Here is a 21,759-nt window from a genome sequence, read left to right on the forward strand (position 1 = left end):
AGACTGTGCAAACTCCAAACAGACAGTTGCATTAGGGTGGAATCGAATCCAGGTCCCTGGTGCTGTGAGGCAGCAGTGCTAACTACTGAGTCACCGTGCTGCCCATTTTTATAAATGACTTGGAAGCAGGCATAGGTGGATGGGATAGTAAGTTTGCAGATGATACTAAAGTCGGTGGAGTGGCGGACAGTGTGGAAGAATGTTGCAGGTTGTAGGGGAGTTGGATAAATTGCAGAATTGGGCTGAGAGGTGGCAAATGGAGATCAATGCAGCTAAATGTGAGGTGGTGCACTTTGGGAAGAATAACAGGAAGGCAGAATACTGGATCAATGGAAAGATTCTTGGGAGTGTGAATGTGCAAAGGGATCTTGGTATCCTTGTACATAGATCCCTGAAAGTTACCACCCAGGTTGATAGTGCTGTTAAGAAAGCATATGGTGTGTTAGGTTTTGTTGGCAGAGGGATTGTGTTCCGGAGCCGGGATGTCATGCTGCAACTGTGCAAAATGCCAATGAGGTGTCACTTGGAATATTGTGAACAGTTCTGGTCGCCCCATTACAGGAAGGATGTGAAAGCATTGGAAAAGGTGCAGAAGAGATTTACCAGGATGTTGCCTGGTCTGGAGAGAAGGTTTTTTTTTTAGATTAGATTAGATTACTTACAGTGTGGAAACAGGCCCTTCGGCCCAACACGTCCACACCGACCCGCCGAAGCACAACCCACCCATACCCCTAACCTAACACTACGGGCAATTTAGCATGGTCAATTCACCTGACCCGCACATCTTTGGACTGTGGGAGGAAACCGGAGCACCCGGAGGAAACCCACGCAGACACTGGGAGAACGTGCAAACTCCACACAGTCAATCGCCTGAGTCGGGAATTGAACCCGGGTCTCAGGCGCTGTGAGACAGTAGTGCTAACCACTGTGCCACCGTGCCACCCGAGGTCTTATGAGGAAAGGCTGAGGGACTTGGGTCTGTTCTCATTGGAGAGAAAAAGGCTAAGAGGGGATTTAATAGAGACATACAGGATGATCAGAGGATTAGATAAGGTGGACAGTGATAATCTTTAGTTGAAAAACGTGGTGCTGGAAAAACACAGCAGGCCAGGCAGCATCCGAGGAGCAAGAGAATTGATGTTTCGGGCATAAGCCCTTCTTCATTGATAATCTTTATCCTAGGATGATGACGTCAGCTTGTATGAGGGGGTATAGCTGCAAATTGAGGGGTGATATATTTAAGATAGATGCCAGAGGCAGGTTCTTTACTCAGAAAGTGGTAAGGGCATGGAATACCCTGCCTGCCAATGTAGTTAACTTAACCATATTCGGGGCATTTAAACAGTCTTTGGATAAGCATATGGATGATGATGGGATAGTCCGGGGGGATGGGCTTAGATTAGTTCATAGGTTGGTGCATCATCGAGGGGCCGAAGGGCCTGTTCTGCACTGTATTTATCTATGTTCTATGTCCTAAATTAAGCAGGAGAGTTTACCCCATGTCGTAATAGTAACAGTAAAGGAATAGATATATTTCCAAGTCAGGGTGGTGAATGGCTTGGTGGATGGTGTTCCTGTATATCTCTTGCCCTTGTCCTTTTAGATGGAAGTAGTCATGGCTTTGGAAGATGTCTTCTAAGAATCTTTGGTGAATCTGTGATTATTTAAAACATACTATTATTTCCTGTTTTCTGACTTCATTCTTAAATGGTTGTTTTGGGGCGGCACAGTGGCAGGGGCGGCACGGTGGCACAGTGGTTAGCACTGCTGCCTCACAGCGCCAGAGACCCGGGTTCAATTCCCACCTCAGGCAACTGTGTGCAGTTTGCACATTCTTCCCGTGTCTGCGTGGGTTTCTTCCAGATGCTCCGGTTTCCTCCCACAATCCGAAAGTGTGCAGGTTAGGTGAATTGGCCATGCTAAATTGCCCATAGTGTTAGGTGAAGGGGTAAATGTAGGAGTATGGGTCTGGATGGTATATGCTTCGGCGGGTCGGTGTGGACTTGTTGGGCTGAAGGGCCTGTTTCCACACTGTAAGTAATCTAATCTAATCTTTTACATAACAGATGTTCATTTGCATAAACCAATGCCTGAAGAGTAGGGTATCTTTTAGCCATTTTCCTGCTGCTTTGTACATACAAGTTAAAAGGATGATTTTCTTGATTGAATTTGTTATTCATAAACAGCCAATTATAGAAAGATCGTGCTTTATTGAACAAGTCATTCAAAGGACTCAGATATCCTTTACGGGAAGGGGTTCCGTGGTGGAATTTAATGTATGAGGTAAAATCTAGAATTGTCTCAGTAACAGTGACCATGAACCTATTATCAGTTGTCATAAAAACCCACCTGGTTTACTAATGTCCTATAGGGAAGGAAACTGCCATCCTTATCTGGTCTGACCTACATGTGACTCCAGACCCACAGCAACATGGTTGACTCTTATTTGCCCTTTGAAATGGCCTGGCAATTAGGGATGGGCAAGACATCCCATGACTGATTTAATAAAAATGACAACAATTACACATTGGAGAGCCTTGCCTTGAAAGTATACACTTAGTGTGGAAACAGGCCCTTCAGTCTAGCAAGTCCACACCGACCTTCTGAAGCGTAACCCATCCCAACCCATTCCCTTATTTCCCCTGACTAATGCACCTAACACTACAGGAAATTTAGCATGGCCAATCCAACTAACCTACACATCCTTGGATTGGGAGGGGAAACTGGAGCAAACCCACACAAACACGGGGAGAACATGCAAACTCCACACAGACAGTTGCCTGAGGCTGGCATTAAACCTGGGTCCCTGCCACTGTAAGGGTGCAGTACGAACCACTAATCCACCATGCCACCCCAATATATTGGATCTCTGATATTCTAACTGGAATTTCCCATTCAGGGAATGAATGGAGTAAATATTGTGGGGAATTCTCCCGTGATTTTTTTAAAATCATGATTTCTGCATAGACAGCTTTTGATCAGAAAGACCCAGAAACAGATTGATGCAGAAACACAGCGGGTCTGGCAGCAAATGTGGAGAGAAAACAGTGTTAATGTTTCAAGTCTAGTGACCTGGAGTTCTGGAGCAGGGTCACTGAACTCAAAACTTTAACTCTGTTTCTCTCCACAGATGTTACCAGACCTGCTGAGTTTCTGCATCAACTGGTTCTGTGTCTTTCAGATCTCCAGCATCTGCAGTTCTTTGTTTTATTTCTGATCAGAAGCCTGGAACTGTGGAAAAGCAAATAGATTTCGGGGTATAGCAATGATTTCAGGGATGAGAAACTTCAATAATGAGGATTGATCAGAGAAGTTGGGATTGTTTTCCTTAGAGAGGAGAAGGTTGAGAGGAGGTTTGGTGGAAGTTTTAAGAGTAATGAAAATGCTCACAAATGAGGGGGCACAGCTATAAAAGTTAATTTGCAAAAGAAGTGAATGTGATGTAAGAAAAAAATTGATTTATGCAGTGAGTAGTTATACTCTGGAACACACCACTGGGAAATATAGTGGAGATGTTTCAGCTGAGGTATTGAATTGGATTATTAAATAATGATTTAAATAGAAATAAAATCCAGGGTAAAGGGAAAAAGGCAGGAGAATGGCACTGAGTTATAACAAGCCCTCACAGGACCAGCGCAGATATGATGGGCCAGACACTTTACCTCTGTGTGCTGCAATTGTTTTGTGATTCTGTGAAATTACTAAAAGCTAGTGGATGGGTTCAATAAAAGGCAAAGGAACATTGATTTTTGTCTCAGGGTTCTGGAATGCAGAGGGGTGAAAGTTAATTTATAATCAAATAAAACTTCTTATAATCTACCTTTTTGGTTTCCATTCTGGGCACCAAACCTCAGAAAGAAGTTTATTAGCATCCAACTCTATTAGAAAGTAACATTTAACTTTACTAGATCTCTTTCTTAATAGAATAGGAATGTGAGAGAATGTAGAAATAGGGCATCATATAAAAGTAGAAACATTTTTAAAAACCTTCCACATCAGCTGAAATCTCAGACCTGGATGCCTGCTTGTATAAGCTAAAAGGGTAGGGAAATGGGAGGAGAGTGCATTTTGAGAGAAGGAGCAACAGAACATAACAGCTTGAAATAAAGTGGAACAAGCAATGTTAAGTGCACAGCTCAATACATCAAATAGAGATCAGCAAAAAGTCGCATAAATCATTCATGGTTGGTCATGAAAAGCATGCTCAGGGCATGATCTCCATGAGACTGAAGATGATTCAGGAGAGGGAGGGGGTTAACTGGATAACAACCAAGATAAAAGAGACATTCCTGATCAGGTCTGCATGTCAGAGAAAACTTCAAACCAGAGCAGAAGAGAAGAGATGGAGAGAGGAAGAACCTGATGATCAAAAAATACAGGAAGAAATCGGATTGTGTGTTGCCCACCTGCTATTAACCCAGCCAGTGTGTAGTTCGAGTTGGAATGTAAATTAAGTTTATAGCTACATTTCAATAAAGTACTAAGATAATTTTATAAAGTTGTTCTGACTTTATCTCATTCGAGTAATTAATGGCTAAATTTTGCTGCCAGTTCATTTCTCAGGGTAAAAAAAACTACACCAACTATCTACACAGAATGTGTTATCTTGAAGGGATGGTTGTGCAGGTGGAACACATAAATTGTGTGGAGACTGTAGTCTTAATAAACCGTTCTGGGGCAAAGTACCTGATGTTATTTGATTGACAGTCCCGCTATATCTAGAGCCCTCAATAACTGCCAATAAGCATTAATTTGCCAAACTCACATGTTTTGAAATGTTTGTGCTCCTTGAGTCCACATTGTACCTGCAGGATTAAGACAGGAGAAGAAAGTGAGACCAATAAGGGAACATCCATAAGACAACAGCCAAGATTATAACAATATATGCAGCTGGCAATGAGTAAAATCAATACAACACATGCTTCCACTTCCTGCTGCATTTGAAATCTTCTTTACAATGTTTCACTGTGTATAGGCTTATTATATGTTACATATATCAACATAAAATTTGTTAACTCTTGGTTTTCTATATTTTTACTGTCAATAATTATTTGTTTCTGAAATAATTGCACAGAGGCTGATATCCTGTCACCACGTCACCTTTATTTACTTATGCATAATACACTGGCTGTAACCAGCTAGCTCAGAGTCAATCCCCTGAACTGAGAAGATTCTAAATCCCCTGTTTAGATCTATTTTTTCTAATCAACCTGTTCAGAGATGTTGTCACACGCCTCTGGAGCAGGTGGGACTTGAACCTAGGCCTCCTGATCTAGTTGTCAAGGCACTACCACTGCACCACAAGCCCAACACCTGTTTAGATTGGTCAGCCAGAGCTTCCTGATTGGCCCAGGTTAACTAGCCCAATCAAGGATCTCATAGTCAACAAGATCCACCTGGTTACAATCACTGCAGTTTTATTTTTCAATGAGCATCATAGCTTTATATACCATTGAATATAATACCATTGTTAGCTCCATGTTCTCTGAAAGTGGAGCCTGCCCTGGAAGGATGGGTGGTTACAGTTCAGTTTGTTTGAATAGGCAGTTTGGACATAAGAACCTATAATGGAAATGTTTGATGACAACTATATCCTGTTGTCAGATAGAAATCTAAGATACAATGGTTTTTTGATCTTGCATTTTTATTAAGATTGGACATTTGAAACTAGGTGCTGAATTTTACCAAAAATCAGCTATGTACCCATTACTGAGAGTTTCTTGGAAGGTTTCTTTCTATGAATGTTGGGTGGCACAGCAGCTCAGTGATTAGCACTGCTGCCTCACAACACTAGGGACCCAGGTTCAATTCCAGCCTTGGGTGATTGTGCAACTCCACACAAACATTCTCCCTGTGTCTGTGTGGGTTTTCCCTCACAGTCCAAAGATGTGCAGGTCAGGTGAACTGACCATGCAAAATTGCTCAGAGTATTAGGTGCATTGTTCTGAGTGGGTTAGTCTTTGGAGGATCAGTGTGGGCTGAAGGGCCTGTTTCCATACTGTATGGGAGTCTAATCTAATCTTTTTTTTAAAAAAAGCTCTAATTATTTCATATTATTCTCTGTTAGTCACCTCATTATGTAGGCACTACACCTCTATGCTTGTGCTACCTTGAACCTAGCAACGGTGGAAGTATTTGCCACTGCTAGGGCATCTGGGATTCACACCCCAGGTTGAAGAGTGCAGTTAAAACACTGGGCGGCATGTACCTTCACCAATCACGTTTGTCCAGCGGTGTCCCTGTATTAACTCACTTCGCTGAGGTAGGCAAGCAGGACAATAGCAGGAAGAAAGCGCTTTAACTGTGCAGGTTAGGAATGGCATATTTAAAATTGAGCTGCGCACCACAGTCGTCACTGCCAGGCAAGAATAGTCTATCACAATACACACAGTGGGATCGAAATGAAAAAGAAAAGCTTCTAAAGTAAGGGCACATCAGTTACATGAGTTGGAAATAAAAGGTCACATTTGTAAATATATTGTCACTTTATACCATCGTGATTGACTGTCACAATAACTGCAGCTACAAATCAAGCTACACAAGACATCTATCCTTAGCACCATATCCCCATGTTTGAATCCTGAAAAGGGGGCTGCTGCTCTTTCCCTAACTCCCAGAGTAGCATATCATATCATTCTTCAGGACTGACTATGGCGCACACCAGAACGATATGGAACCCCTGACCCTGAACACCCCAAGTACCAGATCAGTTGTGTTCAACCCTGGGACTAATATTAGATGATGACTTTGCTGTTATTCTCTCACTGACGACCGTTCCCCCTTTACCTGAAAGAAGATTACACCCTGAGGTATTCGGTTATGGCCATTTGGCTGGAACATATTCAGTGTGTTTGACATGTATGCTGCTGGCACAAGCAGAAGGTGTAGCATTGTTGTAGCACGGTACCACAAGGCAATGTATCTGCCCCATTTCCTAATCACTGCTGGCAAATGTGACAAGCTATCTGGCTGGGTGTTTGAGCTAAGAGGCAAGGCAAGATGGATATATGGCGAACCTGCAAGTTCTGAATGCAAACAGCAATGTATATAAAGGCAAGACAAAACAAGGCTGGGACACTGTGTGTATCCAAATAGAACAAAGTGAGTGAGTGCTAAGAAAACAAAGAGCCCTGAGAAGCACACTGCTCCAGTGCATGAGATGGGTGCCTGGGATCAGCATGACAATACAAGATGTCACTGTGCTTCAAAGTGAAGCATTAAAGTGGATAACTGTATCCTAAGTGAGTCGGAGGTGTGCTGTGATGATGTAGTGAGACTAAAGTGTGTCCAGTTTTAATCTCTGAGGGTGCAAGCAGATGCCACCTGTGAAGTGTGCCTAAAGCTGCCAGAGGAGCAAGCAGGGAGCTGAAGTCACGGGGTCTCTATTGTTGCTGTCTGTTTTCTCTCTCTCATAGATTCCCTACAGTGCGGAAACAGGCCTGTCGGCACATCAAGTCCACATAAACCACCCCCCACGAAAGTGCATCCTACCCATACCCACCTCTGTACCCTATTCCTGTAACCCTGCATCTCCCATGGTCAATCCACCTATCCTGCACATCTTTGGATTGTGGAATGAAACCCACACCGACACAGGGAGAATGTGCAAACTCCACACAGACAGCTGCCTGAGGCTGGAGTTGAACTTGGGTCTGTGACACTGAGACAGCAGTGCTAACCACTGAACCACCATGCCGCTATCATGTGGGTGACTAGCACACTGTGTATATGAGGTGAGAGTAAGCAATAATAATATGTTAATACATGCAAATAAGCCTCTCACTAGTTATCCGTGGGATTATCATCTCAATGTTCAAACGTTGGCAGCAAACTTCATCATTTTTTTTCCTCAACATTAAGAATTGCATTTTCCAATCTTGCCATATTTTCCCAACTGACTTGCCACTGCCCACATTTTGTTTTAGGGACAGGGAGAATTCAAACCTAGGAATCGAATCAGAATTAAAGGGAAGTAGCCATACCAGGCAAAAATGAGCAGGCAATTGGGGGGGGGGGGCGTGTAGGTGGGGAATGCAGTTAAAACATGTACCTTTTGATGTGAAGGGCACTGCTCGTCACAGGCCACTCGGGTGTTTTCCTACTTTTCCTGGTGGTGGAAATTAAATAAAGATTTGTGCACTTTATGTCTCTCACTGTGTCTCACAAGAAAAAAAAGGAAAAAAAAAACAAAAAAAAAACAAACATGTACCTTCACCAATCACGTTTAGTTCCTGCTGTAACCCCATATTAACTCACTCCATTGAGCAGGCAAGTATGACACTGGCAGGTAGAAAGTGGAGAAAATATGCAAATTATGAAGATCATTTAGACTCCATTAATCAAAGCCCTAAGAGGGAGAAAGGGTAGCCAAATAGATTCCCAATTTAGGCAAAACTGAGCAAGAGTCAAACACTGGACCATATGAGGTATATTTCAATGTTTTTACAGGTTTTCCAGTCATCACTAATGCTCCTCTAGGCTCTAGATTCCTGATTTGGGTGCAAACTTTCAGCCTATCTCAATTATCTTGATCATGGCAATGATCATCTCCACAGGACCCTGGCCTCAGTTTCCTGTCATTTGTTTGTGCTGCCACTCTACATATATTAATGAGGATAAGCACTTCATCAAGATCCTCCCTAAGCCTCCGCTTCTCGCTTTCAAACAACCGCCAAACCTTAAACAGACTATTGTTCGCAACAAACAAACCAGCCTTCAGGACAACATCGACCACATCACCATATGACCCTGTCATGGCAACCAGTGTAAGATGTGTCAGAGTGACAGGGATACTACCACTACACGTGGGGACACCACCCACCATGTGCGTGGCAGGTACTCATGTGACTCGGCCAGCATCGTCTATCTCATATGCTGCAGGCAAGGATGCCCCGAGGCATGGTAAATTGGCGAGACCAAGCAGTCGCTATGACAATAGATGAATGGACACTGCGCAACAATTGCCAGACAGGTATGTTCCCTTCCAGTGGTCACTTCAGCGGTCAAGGATATTCGGCCTCGGATCTTCGGGTGAAGGCGGTTTTTACGAAGTCACCGAGCAGAGGCTGATAGCTACGTTCAATACCCATGAGGATGGCCTCAATCAGGATCTATGGTTCATGTCACACTATAGGTGATCCCACTACATTATAGACACATAGGTCTATGGGGTGAATTTGCATTTGCAGATACATTCTATTTTGTTCAGAAAACACACAATCTGTAGACAATCAGTCCATATGACATTTTATAAATTCCCACTTTTGAAATAGAAGCAGTCTGACTTAAGGTTGGGAGTCAGAAAGACTCTAACCTGATCTCAGGATGTCTTTTTTTTAATATACTGATAAAACCTTAAGTTATAGGGTGTAGGTTTGCTCGCTGAGTTGTAGGTTTGATATCCAGGCGTTTCATTACCTGGCTAGGTAACATCATCAGTGGCGACCTCCAAGTGAAGCGAAGCTGTTGTCTCCTGCTTTCTATTTATATGTTTGTCCTGGATAGGGTTCTTGGGGTTTGTAGTGATGTCAGTTCCTGTTTGTTTTCTGAGGGATTGATAGATGGTATTTAGATCTATGTGTTTGTTTATGGAGTTGTGGTTGGAGTGCCAGGCCTCTAGGAATTCTCTGGCATGTCTTTGCTTAGCCTGTCCCAGGATAGACGTGCTGTCCCAGTCGAATTGATGTTTTTTTTCCCCTGTGTGTAGGGCTACGAGGGAATGAGGGTCATGTCTTTTTGTGGCTAGCTGGTGTTTGTGTATCCTGGTGGCTAACTTTCTTCCTGTTTGTCCTACGTAGTGTTTGTGGCAGTCCTTGCATGGAATTTTGTAGATGACGTTGGTTTTGTCCATGGGTTGTACTGGGTCTTTTAAGTTTGTTAGTTTTTGTTTGAAAGTGTCGGTGGGTTTGTGTGCAACTAGGACTCCGAGGGGTCTTAGTAGTCTGGCTGTCATTTCTGAAACTTCTTTGATGTATGGTAAGATGTTTAGGGTTTCTGGCTGTGTTTGGTCTGCTTGTCGTGGTTTGTTCTTGACAACAAACTCACATTCCTGGACGTCACAGACGAAAGAAAGGAGAACTACAAACCTGTGTATATAGAAAACCGACAAACACTGACCAAATATTTGTTGTGGTTCTGTTCGCCGAGCTGGAAGTTTTTGCTGCAAACGTTTCGTTCCCTGGCTAGGGAACATCATCAGTGCTATTGGAGCCTCCTGAGAAGCGCTGCTTTGATGTTTCTTCCGGTATTTATAGTGGTTTGTTCTTGCCGCTTCCGGGTGTCAGTTTCAGCTGTAGTAGTTTGTATGTGGGGTCCAGGTTGATGTGTCTGTTGATGGATCTTCTTGCCGTTTCCGGGTGTCAGTTTCAGCTGTAGTGGTTTGTATATTGGGTCCAGGTCTATGTGTCTGTTAATGGAGTTTGTGGATGAATGCCATGCCTCTAGGAATTCCCTGGCTGTTCTCTGTCTGGCTTGTCCTATGATGATAGTGTTTTCCCAGTCAAATTCATGTTCCTGGTTGTCTGAGTGTATGGCTACTAGGGATAGCTGGTCGTGTCGTTTTGTGGCTAGCTGATGTTCGTGGATGCGGATTGTTAGCTGTCTTCCTGTTTGTCCTATATAGTGTTTTGTGCAGTCCTTGCATGGTATTTTGTAAACTACGTTAGTTTGGCTCGTGCTGGCTATTGGGTCCTTTGTTCTAGTGAGTTGTTGTCTGAGTGTGGAAGTTGGCTTGTGGGCTGTTATGAGTCCTAAGGGTCGCAGTAGTCTGGCTGTCAGTTCTGAGACGCTCCTGACATATGGTAGTGTGGCTAGTCCTTTTGGTTGTGGCATGTCCTCGTTCCATGGTCTATCTCTTAGGCATCTGGTGATAAAGTTGCGTGGGTATCCGTTTTTGGCGAATACCTTGTATAGGTGTTCCTCTTCCTCTTTTCGCAGTTCTGGTGTACTGCAGTGTGTTGTGGCTCTTTTGAATAGTGTCCTGATGCAGCTTCGTTTGTGTGTGTTGGGGTGGTTACTTTCATAGTTTAGGACTTGGTCTGTGTGTGTTGGTTTCCTGTGTACCCTTGTGGTGAATTCTCCATTGGGTGTTCTCTCTACTAACACGTCTAGGAATGGGAGTTGGCTATCCTTTTCCTCTTCTCTCGTGAATCGTATTCCTGTGAGTGTGGCGTTGATGATTCGGTGTGTTTTTTTTCTATGTCTGTGTTTTTGATGATTACAAAGGTATCATCGACGTATCTGATCCAGAGTTTGGGTTGGGTTTGTGGTAGGGCTGTATGTTCTAACCTTTGCATAACTGCCTCTGCTATGAGTCCCGAGATTGGTGATCCCATGGGTGTTCCGTTGATTTGTTCGTATATCTGATTGTTGAATGTAAAGTGTGTGGTGAGGCACAGGTCTAGTAGTTTGAGTATGCCGTCCTTGTTGATAGGTTCGGCCTCCTGTGTTCTGTTATGTATGTCCAGTAGGTTGGCTATTGTTTCTCTGGCTAGGGTTTTGTCAATTGATGTGAACAGTGCCGTCACGTCGAATGATAACATGATTTCTTCTTTGTCTATGTGTGTATTCCTGATGATGTCCAAGAATTCCTGTGTTGATTGTATGGAGTGTTTGGATCCGCTGACTAGGTGTTTCAGTTTTTGTTGTAGTTCTTTGGCTAGTTTGTATGCTGGTGTCCCTGGTAGTGATACTATGGGTCTGAGTGGGATGTCTGGTTTGTGTACTTTGGGTAGTCCGTAGAATCTGGGGGTGTTGTTGCTTTCAGGTTTCATTCTTTGCTGGTCCGCTTTGGTTATCTGTCCATTTTTTTGTAGATTTCTTAGTGTGTTGATTATTCTATTGGTGAGTTGTGGTGTGGGGTCGGTCCAGATTCAACGGACTACCCAAAGTACACAAACCAGACATCCCACTCAGACCCATAGTATCACTACCAGGGACACCAGCATACAAACTAGCCAAAGAACTACAACAAAAACTGAAACACCTAGTCAGCGGATCCAAACACTCCATACAATCAACACAGGAATTCTTGGACATCATCAGGAATACACACATAGACAAAGAAGAAACCATGGTATCATTCGACGTGACGGCACTGTTCACATCAATTGACAAAACCCTAGCCAGAGAAACAATAGCCAACCTACTGGACATACATAACAGAACACAGGAGGCCGAACCTATCAACAAGGACGGCATACTTAAACTACTAGACCTGTGCCTCACCACACACTTTACATTCAACAATCAGATATACGAACAAATCAACGGAACACCCATGGGATCACCAATCTCGGGACTCATAGCAGAGGCAGTTATGCAAAGGTTAGAACATATAGCCCTACCACAAATCCAACCCAAACTCTGGATCAGATACGTCGATGACACCTTTGTAATCATCAAAAACACAGACATAGAAAAAAAACACACCGAATCATCAACGCCACACTCACAGGAATACGATTCACGAGAGAAGAGGAAAAGGATAGCCAACTCCCATTCCTAGACGTGTTAGTAGAGAGAACACCCAACGGAGAATTCACCACAAGGGTACACAGGAAACCAACACACACAGACCAAGTCCTAAACTATGAAAGTAACCACCCCAACACACACAAACGAAGCTGCATCAGGACACTATTCAAAAGAGCCACAACACACTGCAGTACACCAGAACTGCGAAAAGAGGAAGAGGAACACCTATACAAGGTATTCGCCAAAAACGGATACCCATGCAACTTTATCACCAGATGCCTAAGAGATAGACCACGGAACGAGGACATGCCACAACCAAAAGGACTAGCCACACTACCATATGTCAGGAGCGTCTCAGAACTGACAGCCAGACTACTGCGACCCTTAGGACTCATAACAGCCCACAAGCCAACTTCCACACTCAGACAACAACTCACTAGAACAAAGGACCCAATAGCCAGCACGAGCCAAACTAACGTAGTTTACAAAATACCATGCAAGGACTGCACAAAACACTATATAGGACAAACAAGAAGACAGCTAACAATTCGCATCCATGAACATCAGCTAGCCACAAAACGACACGACCAGCTATCCCTAGTAGCCATACACTCAGACAACCAGGAACATGAATTTGACTGGGAAAACACTATCATCATAGGACAAGCCAGACAGAGAACAGCCAGGGAATTCCTAGAGGCATGGCATTCATCCACAAACTCCATTAACAGACACATAGACCTGGACCCAATATACAAACCACTACAGCTGAAACTGACACCCGGAAACGGCAAGAAGATCCATCAACAGACACATCAACCTGGACCCCACATACAAACTACTACAGCTGAAACTGACACCCGGAAGCGGCAAGAACAAACCACTATAAATACCGGAAGAAACATCAAAGCAGCGCTTCTCAGGAGGCTCCAATAGCACTGATGATGTTCCCTAGCCAGGGAACGAAACGTTTGCAGCAAAAACTTCCAGCTCGGCGAACAGAACCACAACAACGGACACCCGAGCTACAAATCTTCAACCAGACTTTAAACTGACCAAATACTTAACCACACCAGCAACCATCCCAACACACACAAACGAAGCTGTATCAGAACACTATTCCAATTAGCCACCACACACTGCAGCACAGACGAACTTCAGAAAACAGAGGAGAACCACCTATACAACGTATTCAAGAAGAACGGATACTCAAAAAATACAGTGTGCAGATTCCTCAAGAACAATACATGACAAGCAGACCAAACACAGCCAGAGACCTTAACCACCTTACCATACATCAAAGAAGTTTCAGAAATGACAGCCAGACCAATAAGACCCCTCGGAGTCCTAGTTGCACACAAACCCACCGACACTTTCAAACAAAAACTAACAAACTTAAAAGACCCAGTACAACCCATGGACAAAACCAACGTCATCTACAAAATTCCATGCAAGGACTGCCACAAACACTACGTAGGACAAACAGGAAGAAAGTTAGCCACCAGGATACATGAACACCAGCTAGCCACAAAAAGACACGACCCTCTCTCCTTTGTAGCCCTACACATGGAGGAAAAAAAACCCACCATTTCGACTGGAACAACACATCTATCCTGGGACAGGCTAAGCAAAGACATGCCAGAGAATTCCTAGAGGCCTGGCACTCCAACCACAATGCCATAAACAAACACATAGATCTAGATACCATCTATCAACCCCTCAGAAAACGAACAGGAAATGACATCACTACAAACCCCAGGAACCCCATCCAGGACAAACATATAAATAGAAAGCAGGAGACAACAGCTTCGCCTCACTTGGAGGTCGCCACTGATGATGTTACCTAGCCAGGTAATGAAACGTCTGGAAATCAAACCTACAGCTCAGCGAGCAAACCTACACCCTAAACCTCAACCTGAGCTACAAACCTTCACAAACCTTGCATGCACCTTAAGTTATCTTGGACTGTGACTTGAAAAAGGGTCTGGGATTTACATAGCAACCATTTGAAACCTGCATCCCCATTCTAAGTGACTAAATACTTAACAGCAATCTAATTTTGGTCAATACATTGCATCAGCTGTATGACACTTTTATCTTTTACTATAAATTCTGTGTCTTATGATCCTGCCCCACTATCTACCTGATGAAGGAGCAGTGCTCTGAAAGCTTGTACTTTCAAATAAACCTGTTGGACTATAACCTGGTATTACGGGATTTTTAACTTTGTCCAACACCGGCACTTCCACATCAGTTCTACATGTAGGTATTTAATCTAACCGGTGTTAAACACAAAGTTGTATCCTGTTGCTTGAATAACATAATTAGGATAAGCAAAGTTTCCATTTCTCTTGTTGCCTTGTCTTCCACACCCTCTTTCTTACACTCCCCCTGCCTGTATATTAACATCAAGGTCAATGCTTGGAGCAAACAGTAGGAATTAACATTGAGAAAACAATAATAAGGCTGCGCCAGGAAGCCTTTAACTGTGGTTTTTGTAAACAGTACTTCTCAAATGCGATAATAAGATAAAGCAACAAAAATACTGACCCAGAATTTTGTTCAAAAGTAACAGAGATTTTAATGATTTTGCATTAGCAAAGTGCAATGTATTAAGCAACTTATGGCATTGAATACCCCATGATTTGCAAATATCCACATTTTGTTTGACTATACGCACCCCTCCACCAAGAACGGTGTAAAAATGTCAGCTCATCCACAATCTTCCTGTGAATTTCATGAAATTTTAGTATTTGATGCAGAACATCAGTCTAGGAGTTAACAGCTTTATAACGTTTTTAATGACAGGTCATGTTCCTATAATGGCATGCAGCCTCCTTAGTCTAGCAGGGAAACAACTGCACTGTGAAATCTTGTTCCTAACACTAGTAAATTATTGTTAGAGATTTGTATCATTGAATATTCTGCAACTGCTTTATTGACTTAGTGAACCTGGTCATTTTTATCCTGATAACCAAAAGTGGCTTCATGGTCATCATCAGATTCTCAATTCCAGATTTTTATTGAATTCAAATTCCATCATCTGCTGTAGTGGGATTCATTTTTTTTATTCATTCATACAACAAGGACATCGCTGGCTGGCAGCATTTGCTGCCCATCCCTAATTGTCCAGAAGGTAGTTAAGAGTCAATCACATTGCTGTGTGTTGGAGTCAGCCACAGGCCAGACCAGGAAGCAGTGTCCTTCCCTAAAGGGTATTAGTGAACCAGGTGGTTTTTCCACCCGTCGACAATGGATTCATAGTCACCATTCGACTCTTCATTCCAGATATTTTTTAAATTCACAGTGGGATTTGAACCCAGGTTGCCAGAACATTACCTGGGGCTCTGGTTAATAGTTCAAATGATAATACTAGGCCATCACCTCCTGTAATACTCCAAACCAAGGGTGTTTCAGATGAAATTATTAAAATTGATGGTAACGCCCTTTGGGCCTGGCCAAACATCCAGGATAGAATGAAGCAAAACCTACACAATGGGCCAAATAAATCCATTTTCCTTTTGCTGGGCTGTATTGAATTTTCTTTGTATATTGCAAACGTTAGCGAATGGATACATCCAGAAACTCCTCTTACTCTGCCAAACTTTAAAGTTAAGTAACTGTCCAGAAACTAATATTTGCCGTTGCAGTCAAAGATCAAACGATGTTGGGCTGAGAATGAAGAACTGATTTCTTTTTAAATTGACAGAGCATGGAAGGTAAGAACAAAGCTGTAAGGAAGTAATTACACTGCAGATAGCTGCAAAGGATGGCAGAGGTCTAAGCTTGTCTGGAAATGAGAGGTCGCTTTGAAACCTTCTTGTCAGCTGTCTCCCAACAGACATGCAGTCTCAGAATTGAGTGCTGTCTCAGAGCAGGAAAGGATCAAATTTGTTTTAACAATCTTCTGTTTGCTTGCTGCCTTATTGAGTGCCTTAGCTTGTTAGATAAAGTCTTTAAGGGGCAATGTTCCACCGCTATCCCCCAGCATCCCCAATATACGTAGATAGCTTTCAATTCCTCACAATGAATATTTACGAGGCAGAGTTATTTCTGAATATTTTTTGAACATGTCAACCTTGATTTTGTTGCTTCTTTCATCTTTATGGCAATCTGGAATGTGGAAAACTCACTACTACATTAAATGATTGAGGTGAATAGCACAGACGTACTTAAGGGGAAACTAGATAAGTATGGGGATAACAAAGATTGGAAGAATAAGGTGATAGGTTGAGACAAAGTAAGGTAGGAGAAGCTCAGAAGGAGTATAAACATTGATGTTGATCTATTAAGCCAAAAGGACTGTTTTTGTGCCATAAATGTTTAGCATTATACTACTAAATATTATTATTTTGGCCTGTGTAAAGATTTTAGTTAAAATTATGAAGTTGAAATAAGGTTAGTCGAAGAGGATGATTATCCCTCATTCACACAAAGCGAATATGCTCTTATAAATCAGATTTGGGCAAATAATTCTTCACAAAGCCAATCCAACAGTCAGCTTCCATGGGCAAGCTCATGTCTTCACTGGGTGAAGTTTACCTTCCACGCAAAGTAATCAGGATATGCACAACAATGCTCCAGTACGTGCCAGCAGAATATGATTAACATCAGTCATGCATAACGCTAAACAGGCTTATCGTTTTTAGAAGTAGCAGCTCACACCTAAAATACTGGAGTCAGCTCAACAAAATCGCAGCTTTGAATCAGCCCATTAAACCTCGAGAGAACTGTAAAAACAAAGACTTGCATTTCTATAGCATCCTTTAGAAGCACCAGACATATAAGTGCACCACAGTCAATGAAGCACTTTCAGTGAGTAGTCACCATTCTGAAGTAGGAGTGCTGCAACCAATTCGAGCAATCAAGTTCCCAAGAACAGCAATGTGATGATAGTACTAGTTAATCGGTTTTTGTGATGCTGGTTGAGAGATCAATATTGGTCAAGACATCTGGAATAATTATTCTGCGATTCTTTGAAATAGTGCCATGGGACTTTTATATCCATCTCTAAAGGAAGACATATTAGCTTAACGTTTGATCCCAAGCTCAGTACCTCCAACACTCTGTCAGTACTGCACTGGAGTGTCAGCCTTGATTTCTGTGCTCGAGTGGGAGCTGAACTCAAAACCTTCCGACTCCACAGCATGAGTACTCCCAGCTGAGCTATAGCTGTCACAATAAACAGGCACACTAATTAGTTCACTTCTCTGCAGTCCACTGAACGATGGACAAACACCTCTCAGAAAAGGGATTAGAAGCTTAATCCTAACTCAATATAATCTTTCTTTAAGTGACATAAGAGTTCCTTCCATGGCGAATGTCTTATCTATTGCACCCAAGTAACTAACTGGTTTATTCAAAGTGGCTGATCACTGTGCACATAAAACACATCTACCACTGAGAAGAAATCTAAGAGACAAGCAGCTACAATAACATTTGCAGTCATTCCATTTTATTTATGTTGGCTGCCTGAATGCTCAACAGGCAATCAAACAATGTGCCTGAGTTATAGTTCTTCCAAGGAAGCTTGATGGCAGTCTAGCCCTCTTATGGGAAGTTGCACTGAGTGGAAGAGGCTGCTCATGGCTACCCATGCCACATTTGGAAAGGAGGGAAATGGAGGCCTCCGTGGCTCATGGCTGCCGCGCTTTTGTCCTTTGTCACAGAGGTCAGCAAGACGAAAAGGGGCTGCAGGGCCTTAAAGGAAGGGCTTCTGAAAATAAAGAAGCGTATAAGTAATGTAGTAATAATATAAGGGGATTTCAACTTCCCCAATATTACTGGATAGTCATAGCATGAAAGGTTTAGAGGGATTGGAATTCACACTATGTATCCAGAAGAGGTTTTTTTAAACCAATAAGTACAAGAGAGGGGCCAGTCCTGGGCTTAATTTTAGGGAATAAAGTGGTGTAAGTAGTTAAAATATCAGCAGGGGAGCATTTTGCATCATAACTTAATTAGATTCAAGGATTGTTTTGAAAAAGGACAAGGATGGGCCTAAAATCAAAGCTCCACATGAAGGGAAGGCCAATTTTTAAAAGATGGGATATGATTTAGCCAGAATGGACTGGAAGGTTTTAGGTAAATCTGCGGCAGAGCAGTGGGATGCATTCAAGAAGGAAACAGTGAGAGTAAATGCCCAGCATGTTGCAATGAACACAAAGGATAGGATGAACAAATATTGTAAATGCTGGATATAAAGAGATTTACAGGAAGAGATAAAGAAAAAAAGCAAGTTTTATGGCTGATGCAGACACTCTAGAGGAGTACAGAATTTAAAAGGGGAAATGTAAAAAGGAAATTAGAGAGCAGAAAGGAATATGAAAGAATAATGGCAGGAAAACAAAACAAGAAGCCTCTGAACAATGTTAAATATCTTCAGGCAAAGCAGAGTGTTGATTGTAGAAGTACATCAGTTTATAGGGATCTCCAATATGTCTGTACTCTCGAATCTATAGCAACTCAGTTGTCTGGGCCATGTCAGGCAAAGGAAGATCTCTGAAGGAGGCATACTGGACTTGCAACATTAATTCTGTTTCTCCCTCTGCAGAAACCTGTTGAGTTTCTTCAGTGTGTTCTGTGTATGTTAAAGCCAAAAAGATGATGGCTGCATCCCCAAAGGCATGCTCTATGGTAACATGCTAATAGCACAAGGTTGACAGGTCACTCGCGCCTCCAAAACAAGGACATCTCTCAGCATCCTATCAAGCTGAACAGGAAGGAGTCAACACATGGGAAGCACTTGAAGGTCATCAGAGTGTCAAGAGACAAGCAGTCAGGTAGGGTGTAGAAAAATTGGAGGTCAATACAAGTGAAGCAGAAAAGGGATCCCACAGGAAGGTAAACAAATGTTGCCCTCAGGCTGATATTATTTATCTGTGGCAGCTGCAGGAGGATCTGCCTTTTATAAATTGACCTGTACAGCCACAACAGACAATGTTCAATTCAGAAATGACATACACCCCAGACACAGTCAATCATCTCCTGAGTCAGATGGATGCCAAGAGAAGACGAGAGGACATTAGTAAACCAGATGGCTTTTTACAACTATTAATGATAGTTTCATGATCACCATTATTATTAAGAGCTTTCAAACCCAGATTTATTTGCTGAATTTAAATTCCATCAGCTGCGGTGGTGATATGTGAATTTGTGTTTTTCAGAGCTAGCCCAGTAAAATTACCACTGTGACATCACCACCCCCCTCAGTCACGCTGCTAATGCCCCTTTCTGTTGCCTCTCAGCCAGCCAGCCCAGATAATGCCAAGGTGCTGCAGTTCTCAAGGTCAAGAGCTGCTTGAGGTTCCTCTTATCTATATACCCCCACTCCCCATCCCCATTTTGAAATACACTCCCAGTTTTGCCTTGTGCCCATGTCACACTTTGAAATATTACCTTACTATTTGAGAGTTCCATAAACACTTTCGTCTGCTCCCTGCTTTTTGCTAAAGACAGTTGAACTGTTTAAATAAAGCCATCTGTAATGTTCCACAATGAAAACTGAAGTATTGTTGGTAGCTTTCACTGCAGGATTTCAGCCAATGGTGTACTGTAATGGAGTCTCCCCAGTGGGTGGTAAACTGGACAGGATAATGCAGCCATGGTGCTAAAGAGTAGATGTGCTATGGGAAGAAGAGCTTGAGCAGAAGCTGTCGGGAACATAGGTGCCATGAATGTCTCCTGCCTCCTCTTCTGTCATCCAAATTCCTGGAGGTAGTGGCTGTGCCTTCTTAATGCTGATTTTCAGGACCTTGTTCAGCCACTCAAGTGCACACCTAGAATGTACGCCCCACTGTCCTCCCACATGTTTCAATGATCAGACGCATTGTCTCAGTAAAGTAATGATCTACTTCATGATGTTCCTGTCGTTTCCAGGGCTATCACCATACACCCACTCATTTTTGGAGGTTCATGGACATTGGAAACGGCAGAATGATTAAAAGTTAAGATATAATGCCTGCTGCCAGGATGGCAGACATGGTGTACTGTGCACCTAACTTCTTGTTGAAGAAATGGTAATGTTACTGGTCAGCATGGGAGACCTACAGACTCATATACATCCTGTTGATGGAGCTCTGCGTCATCAAGAATTCCACTATCCTGGTAATCCACATTCCCACATATCCTGCCTCTTCCATACCTGAGAGAATATGTTTTTCTTGTCTTCCAACACCTCCCTGATGTGTCAATGGTAGGTAGCCTGCTGCTGCCTGGAAAGAATTAATTGGATTCAGGTTAAATGTTGCTGTGATTGTTATAACTACTGCCATGTTGTTCTCTCCCTGGTGTGAAGATCCAGGCCACATTTGCGTTGTGGGTATAGTTCGATAAGTCCCAACATGGTAAATGTGAGTGACTTCAGCCTTTTCTCCTGACTCTAAAAATCCATATTGGTACAGTCTTCTCTTCTGGAAAGCCCTCTTGTCTATCCTGTGCATGTAGCTTCCCTTCAATGCAATCGTTGTTCCAGCCTCAGTCATGTTGCAGACCTAGAGCTATTGCAGTTACAAACAGGTCCAGACCTAGTCAGTGTAGATGACCCAATTCTCTAACCTTCCTGAATGGATGTGTAAGCTCACTGATAGACCTCCAAAGAACAAGTAAAAGCATTCCCAACAACTTTGCAATAACAGGTGTAAGTCAAAATCACCTGCAAACTGGATAGCTGGCCCTTTTAACCACGACAGTGGGGAGCTGCCTCATTCAACTTAAAGCATATACAGTTGTAAATGAGTAACATGATTGTTATCACATTAAATATGACATTAACCCCCATATGAGATATTAAAGCTTCATTGAAGCATGTTCACTTAATTAATTAATACAACTAATTGGAGATGCACAGTAGAATCCCAATGGTGACTTGTTTGACGAGAATGGGATGGAGATGTGACCTTAGGCATCGACAGTGGGACTTAGGCAAGCTGAGAACGATGCCAGCTACTGAGTTCCCTCCTCACTTACATGGGGGAGGCCAGCTGCCAGAAGAAATTGCAGGAGGCTCAGTAATTGGAAGACAGGAAACTGACTGCCACAGCAGCCTCATAGTGTGTGCAGCAACTCAACAGAGGGAGGGCTTTTCCAGGCAAAGGAAGGAGGCAATGCTGCAGGGTTTCAGTAAGATGGCTTTAGGTAATGTGAGGTTCACAGCAACAGTCACGGAGATGCTAGTGAAGCAAGTGAACATCAAAATAGAGGCCATCTCCATTAAACGGTGGATGGGCTAAAACAGGAACTAGATGCACAGGCATAGCAAGAGATGGCACATCAGAATGAAATTAG

The 21,759-nt window shown here is 42.8% G+C and overlaps 1 protein-coding gene across 1 annotated transcript in view; it reads right to left on the reverse strand.

The window, feature by feature from the left end:
* LOC132822458 (copine-9-like) overlaps positions 1-21,759 on the reverse strand; it is a 405,642-nt gene that overhangs the window by 250,867 nt on the left and 133,016 nt on the right. Inside the window, exons 5-6 of the mRNA XM_060835837.1 lie at positions 4,766-4,805; positions 2,601-2,603 (exon numbers count right to left, since the gene is read on the reverse strand). Of these exons, the coding sequence (XP_060691820.1) occupies positions 2,601-2,603; positions 4,766-4,805 (43 nt within the window). The remainder of the gene's footprint in view (positions 1-2,600; positions 2,604-4,765; positions 4,806-21,759) is intronic.

The sequence above is a fragment of the Hemiscyllium ocellatum genome, chromosome 14 (assembly GCF_020745735.1).
Source record: "Hemiscyllium ocellatum isolate sHemOce1 chromosome 14, sHemOce1.pat.X.cur, whole genome shotgun sequence".
In the NCBI taxonomy this organism is placed as follows: domain Eukaryota; kingdom Metazoa; phylum Chordata; class Chondrichthyes; order Orectolobiformes; family Hemiscylliidae; genus Hemiscyllium; species Hemiscyllium ocellatum.